At 29.1% G+C, this 7,180-nt stretch overlaps 1 protein-coding gene and 1 long non-coding RNA gene across 2 annotated transcripts in view; one reads left to right on the top strand and one right to left on the bottom strand.

The window, feature by feature from the left end:
• The window catches only part of LOC147807748 (uncharacterized), a 371,001-nt gene that overhangs the window by 69,074 nt on the left and 294,747 nt on the right, over window positions 1-7,180 (bottom strand). The gene's annotated exons all lie outside the window — the stretch shown is intronic.
• Window positions 1,572-6,605, top strand: LOC107444206 (uncharacterized). Its single transcript, XM_071178865.2, has 2 exons — window positions 1,572-1,803; window positions 3,962-6,605. The coding sequence occupies exon 2, from the start codon at window positions 4,194-4,196 to the stop codon at window positions 5,634-5,636; it is 1,443 nt and encodes a 480-aa protein (XP_071034966.2). The 5' UTR covers window positions 1,572-1,803; window positions 3,962-4,193; the 3' UTR covers window positions 5,637-6,605.

Raw genomic sequence — 7,180 nt, 5'->3', positions numbered from 1 at the left:
TTGTAACAAAAAATTTGAAAATACAACAATTATAGACTTTGCTTTGTCTACTCAGCAATAAAGCTTACCTTAAATTATGCGCCAGTGCAGGGAATGCCGGACAGCTAATTTACAATCTAGAGGTTTTCAACAGCTCTTTTTTATTTATTTTTTAACAGTTTCCTTTTGGTTGCAGATGGTTGCAATTATAAATCAAACTTTTATTTTCCTCAAAAAAATAAATATATGTATTACCTGAACTAACAAAAGTCAAGAGAATTTTTTTTATTTATTTGAAACATTTTTTTTATCTAAGTATATATAGTAGTTTTAACTCTTCTTAACCTGAACTTTTTTCCTAGTTATCTAACTTTAGCGAAGCTATAAGCATATAATTTTTTTTTAAATTGAACCTTTATCAATCATGATAATTTCTTATATGATTGGTCTGGGCATTTACTGAAATAAATATAAGTACATAGTATATTATCACAAGAGGTTAAGTTTACGATCTTGTATTGCAAATTTATTCAATTTCTTTTAGTCCTTATGTAAGTCAATTGCATCAAATTTTGATAAATTTTTTGAACAAGTTGAAACAATTTAAGGATAAAAAAAAAAAAGCCCTGAACATTCTCAGATGTATAAATCGAGTTTCTGGAAATCTTAAATAAAATTTTTTAAAGTATTTTGAATACTCGGATATTTGATAACTCCTTTAATATTTTCCTGACTTAGTTATAAATTTGTAATATGCATAACTTTATAAATCATAGGTTTTTTAAAAATTGCATTAGATTTTTTTGACTGATTAAATTATTGACCCAAGAAACTGTTTGTTCAATAGTTTCTTAAATATAATTGTTTAGAAAATATTTAGTGTGACTGAAACTCATATAAATTATATCAGGTTAAAATTAAGTCTTTAGAAAGAAGTTATTCAGCTAACCAGCTAATATCTGCAGAAAGGTCTGTCTTCTAATCATTGACTTCGTTTCACACAATATAGTTTCTTAAATATAGTAAAAATCATTAAGTGTAAAAAAAAATGTAATCAAGAAATTTTCAAAGGAAAAACAATCAATATCAAGAAATTTACTAAGTAAAAACAAATTGTTTATTTATAAGCATTTTCTCAATTATTGACTGTTGTCATAAATTTAAAAGATCTATCACTAAAACAGCCTGACTCAGGCTTGATATTAGTCAATTTTTAAAAAATCTAACTAGAGTTGATTGTTGCATTTCTGAAAGAATATCTGAAAAGCCAATGCCCTTGTCTTTATATTATGAGATAAGCACCTATTTTTTTTTTTTTTTTTTGTAAAGAGAATCCATTTTGTTTTCGTTTGAAGAAGAAAGAATATAATTTTTTTTTTATTTTTCTTTTAACATTTAGTAAGCCACAATTAGGTTGGAACGTTACTTGCTACACTGAAGAAACCTCCAGTGCAACTGATGATCGCGTTGTTAGCAGTCATTCGTCTCTAGCCCATTGCGCAGCTCTAGTGTGACGTAAAGTGCCTTTTTAATGTACTTGACGAAGCGAGCTATAAGCGCATTGCAATATAGAGCTCCAAAAACACCCGCCTGATGTCATCATCAAAGCAAAAATGAAATCAACAAGCAATAAAATCCACTGAAGAGGTTCCTGTTGTCATTATGGTTTTCCCCTTCTCGTGTTAAACTAATGATGCTATTTGTTCAAGGCTCGATGAAATAAATAATGAAAAAAGATTAAATTTTGGTTAGGACATGTATTTTTGTTTAATTACTTCTGATATAAATTAGGAAGGTTTGACCAAGTTAGCTTAAAAATCTAAGGTAACGAATCATTATCATCATTCAGACTTATTTTTTAGGAAGTAATCGATATTTTTTTCCTGCTTTGCTTTATTTGCTACTCTAGATGATGTAGTTATTAAATTAGCTAAGGTTTTTTAGGTTGTATAATACAAAATAAGGACAAGTCCTGTCTGGCTGGCATTCCCTCTTTCTGTGAAAGATGCACCTGTTATCAAATATTTTTAAATAATACTAAAATATATTTTGCAGTTTTCTTGTACCATAAGAACTTTTAAATGACTGATTGTGTGGGAATTTGTCTTTTATTATAACACTATTCTGAGATTAGTTTCCTCGTTAATTCTGAGAAAAAAATTAAAAAGCTTGTTAGAAGTATACATTCTAATATATTTATAATAATCTTTATTGCATTTAGTGTTGTAGTGCTAAATAGTTTTATACTGATGCAAGAAATTTTCATGGGGTGAGAAGCAGAATTGCGGCGACATTGTCACAGAACGTTACTGAATTTTTGCAAAAAGATTTTTTATTTGGGTGTTATGTTTTCAAAATTTCTAGTATTATGTTACCCAAAATTTGATGAAATTGTCTGGTTTAGTTCAAGGCTTAAAATTTTCGCTCTCCGATTTGGCATAGGCAATCAAATATTTAACGCTAGCGAGTAAGATGCATCCTTCAAATTGTTGAATTTTAATTTGAACAATATACACTTAGGTTATTCTTCCACAATGTTATGAAAAATTTGCTTTACTCCTTCATTGTCAACTCTTTCAGTTTCTGAAATTGCATGACTTAGTCATGGATCTGAATGAATCAGATTACCAACTTTTCCTATATTTTCATTCGTTTTTGGCTTGAAATGGCGCCATGGGCGAGAATCATCTTTACTGTTTTCACGGCAATCTTAGAAACGCTTCAGCCACTAGAAGAAAAAAAACTCGCATTAGATAAATATTCATCGTCAGGCACTTATTCTGATGTTTTAATAAATAACATTTTTTCTATATTTCATATGAAATTTTAGCGATGATTCATTGTTCAAATATACATATCATTTTTCCGGCAAAACAAAACAGCTGTTATATGATCAATCACTAAATCTTTAAGTTTTGCTAACTGAATTGTACTTCATATGGATGGTGTTTTCACTATAAATGTAAACAATAACAATCTTGAGCTCAATACCTGCTCTAGTTCCGGTTAGAAAGTTTGCAACTGCTTACTACAGCATATTCTGCGAGGCGATATTTTCAAACGGATAATTTTGTTTTCAATAAAAGAAGTAAATTAGATAATTTCAGAGCTCAAATTTGCCGTATTTCATTAAATATTAATGGTATTAGGTAATTCTGGTGAATTTGAAGTGAAAATTTATTTTAGATATATATAGATATATTGTGGTTTATTAGGTGGTTAGTTTTTTTTAAAGTTTTTATAGATATATTGTTAAAAGAAGGTGCATGGTTGCTAGATTTTGAATAACTTGCTTTTTTGGCCGTCCTGATTTGGCCTCTTTCCATTTGCTTGTTACTTTTTGTTCTTGTTGCAAGCTGTGCACCATCTTACGTTAGTGTTAGCATGTTTATTGTAAACACAAGTATTGTTGTTGTAAACACAAGTAATAAGTAATCAAATACCACGTTTGCAAGAATCTCAAAACACAATGATCACATTGTGAGTCAAATGGCTTTAAAGTACACCAGAAACAATAACCCAGAAGAATAGGCGGTGTGGAGCTGTAAGGTTCCCTAGTGTAGAAAACACCATCCATATGCATCTTGCTTTGTAAGTCTTTTTAAAATTAAATTATGTACTAAGTTATTTTTATATTCTATGTTTATACATATGGTATAAATATAGTAAAATGTACCTATGCATCTAAAATTATAGCATGGAACTCTTTTCCTGTGTAAAGCTTGCAAACTTAAATTCTTTCTCAAATATTTTATTCATATTTGTATAAGTGTCTCTTATAAGAAAAAATTTAAACATTGTTAGAACAAATCTCCATAACACAGTCTCGTGATTGATTACTCTATTATTTCACACAGATTTCCTCTTTTCTTCCTTTTTTTGCTAGCACATCATGCCTGTAAAATGTGCAAAATATACAATACATTAATTACTTTTGTACTGTGCGTTTATTATTTAATTATGTGTTTTTCTTTCTTTTTAGGTAATCACAAATTTTTGGATACTATGCTGGCTAATGGAAGGAACTGAAAAGAATGTATGCATTATAAAGTTTAGTTCATGCATGTAAAAAATGCGCAATGAAATAATGAAGGATATTTCATGAAACTGAAGTGTGTTTAAGACCTTAGTTTTGTATACTTTTCTAGAAAAAGGGAGATTTTTTCTTATCTCAATTTGATTCTTGGTTATTAAAAAATCTGTGTGCCTTTAACATGTCTGATGCAACTTATACAAACGAACTTTCTGAAATCCAGAACACAGTTGATACTAAAGCAATAACTTATTGTTATAATGAGAGTGTTTTTCCAAAAGATCATGTAACTAATCATGATCTCGTTCAACCCAGAAATCTTTATTGTTGTGATATATGTAGTAAAAGTTTTTCACATAAGGAACGTTTAATTAGACATAGTTTTGTACATACTGGCGTAAAACCTTATTCTTGTGATGTATGTGATAAAAGTTTTTCTCGAAAAGATTATTTGGCTAAGCACTGTCTTGTTCACACTGGTAAAAAGAAATTTACTTGTAATATATGTCATAAGAGTTTTTCGACAAATTGTACTTTAACTGCTCACTACCGTGTTCATACGGGTGAAAAACCATATTCTTGTGTTATATGTAAAAAGAGTTTTGCAAATAAACGCACTTTAACTAACCACAACCTTGTGCATGCTGGTAAAAAATATTCTTGTAACATATGCAATAAGAGTTTTTTAGAAGACAGTGACTTAAATGAACACTACAATATCCATGCTGATGAAAAACCCCTTTCTTGTACGATTTGTAACAAGAAATTTTCAACAAGTACTAAATTGCTTAAACACTGTATTGTTCATACTAATGAAAAACCTTATTCTTGTACCATATGTAATAAAAGTTTTGCTTTTAAGCGTAATTTAACTAGACACTACTTCGTTCACTCTGAGGAAAAACCTTATTCTTGTAGCGCATGTAATATGAGTTTTTCTCAAAAAAGCTATCTAACTAAGCATAATCATGTCCATTCTGGTGAAAGGCCTTATTCTTGTAGTGTATGTAATATGCGATTTTCTCAAAAACATTATCTGACTAAGCATTACCGTGTTCATTCTGGAGAAAAGCCTTTTTCTTGTAGTGTATGTAATATGTCTTTTTCTCAAAAAAGTCATTTAAATGTACATAATCTTGTTCATTCTGGAGAAAAACCTTATTCTTGTAGTATATGCAATATGCGTTTTACTCGAAAAACTCATTTAAATGCACATAATCGTCTTCATACAGGGGAGAAGCCTTATTTATGTAGTACATGCAACATGTGTTTTAATAAAAAAAGTAATTTAATTCGGCACAACCTTGTTCATTCGGGTATAAAACCTTATTCTTGTAGTGTATGTAATCTGAGTTTTTCTCGCAAAAGTCATTTAATTGCCCATAATCATGTTCATAGCAATGAAAAGCCATATTCATGTAGCATTTGTAATATGAGTTTTTCTTTTAAAAGTAACTTAAACGCACATAATCTTGTTCACACTGGTGAAAAACGTTATTCTTGTAGTATATGTAGTATGCGTTTTACTCGAAAAAGTTATTTAATTAAGCATAATCTTGTTCATGCTGATGAGAACCCTGTTCTTTCAGATCCAGTTAAACCTGAACCTTTTTATTGCTTTTAGATCTTTTATGTTAATTTCATAATAGTTCTTCAAATATATTTAAATAAGGTGGTGTAAATATGGTGAGTAAACTAAGTTAGATGCAACTCCAATATGTTGCTTGGTACAACTGCGACGTGTCTAACGTTCGATGGCTCACCTATTTATACAATAACTTTCTATCAACAATTTAAATAGTAAATTAAATTGAGGAATATCGATTGAACCTAAATATAAATATTATTGATTTTAAAAAAAAGTCTTAACTCTCGAAACTCTTGTGATCCTTCCACGGAACTCCTTTTAGGAAGCGCTTCTCATTAACTAATATTTTAATGTAAAATGTGCACAACTTTGGAACTTTTTTTCTTCTTCTTGTCTAAGCATTGTCGGTTTCAAAGCTGTTAATTCAATCACAACAGTGATCAAGCTGTGTGGTTTCTTCGAAAATTATTGAACTGATTGTTTGATTTTGATTACAGTATTATATGGACTTCTGTAGCAACAATAGATTTGTCGTGGGTCTTGTCAAAGAACCACTAAAGTTTTGCCTTAATATATAACTTGTAACGTCCTGGTGATTAGCATGAGCAAAATCACGAAAGAAATGTATATATGTAAATTAAATAGTCCATTTTATTCTCTATGTATTCAGAACAGAAATTTCTTGTTAATTTTAAAATTATATTTTTTGCTATCATAAAAATTTGAATTTGGTTGTAAAATGCAATATAGAAATTTGCATATTCTAGAGCATAAATTAATGATCACAACAATTTCAACACATTTGTATAAATGTTTGCCATTAATGATACCATTCCTTATTTATGTGCACACTGTATGTAAACATAAATAAAAAAGTTATTTGAATGTGTCATTCTCTTGATAGAACATCATAGCAACTAGATTTAAATGAAAAATTTGTAAAAAAATAAATCATGTTTTGTGTCATGTTTCATGTTAAATAAAGTGGTTTCTAACACTTAAAAATATCCGAAGTCCTTATATTACATTCAAATTCTGTGGCTGTTTTATACATGGCAATAGTAAGTCGCCGTTATTAAAGGATTCAATAAGTTTTGATTGGTTTCGAGATTTTAATAATATATTTTTTTTTCATCACAGAACTTAATTTAAATGTGCATTTTCTAAAACCCACTTGTGTTATTGTCTTTTCAAGTATACAAAATGTATTGAAAAATAGGAATGAAATTCTACGATTCAAAAAAAGAATTTTATTCCTTACGATCCGCAGTAGTGCTATGATCTTAAAGGGTAAGTGATTTTAAGTGCGATGCAATGATCTTAAGTGCTCATGCCCTATTTAATAAGTGATGTTCAATAGGGTATATGTTGAGATCTCATGAAAGGTAAATAATTTATGTTCAAGATAATTTACATAAAAAATATCAATTTTACTGTGTACTTCGAACAATGTATAAAATATAATTTTGTTTTACTTAACATGACACACTTATTGTTCTTTCTAACGAAAATTGTATTTTCTGCTGCTACTAGACCGATACGGAATTTTATGTTCGGCATTTTTTTTCTTCACATTTATT

The sequence above is a fragment of the Parasteatoda tepidariorum genome, chromosome 6 (genome assembly GCF_982258835.1).
Source record: "Parasteatoda tepidariorum strain Cologne lab strain chromosome 6, Ptep-v5.0, whole genome shotgun sequence".
NCBI lineage: Eukaryota > Metazoa > Arthropoda > Arachnida > Araneae > Theridiidae > Parasteatoda > Parasteatoda tepidariorum.
The sequence above is the reverse complement of the archived record's forward strand: the minus strand, read 5'-3'. Positions and strand labels throughout refer to the sequence as shown.

Bases quoted from the DNA above. Each gene is read 5' to 3' on its own strand.
- LOC107444206 (XM_071178865.2), top strand. From the start codon at position 4,194: ATGTCTGATGCAACTTATACAAACGAACTTTCTGAAATCCAGAACACA.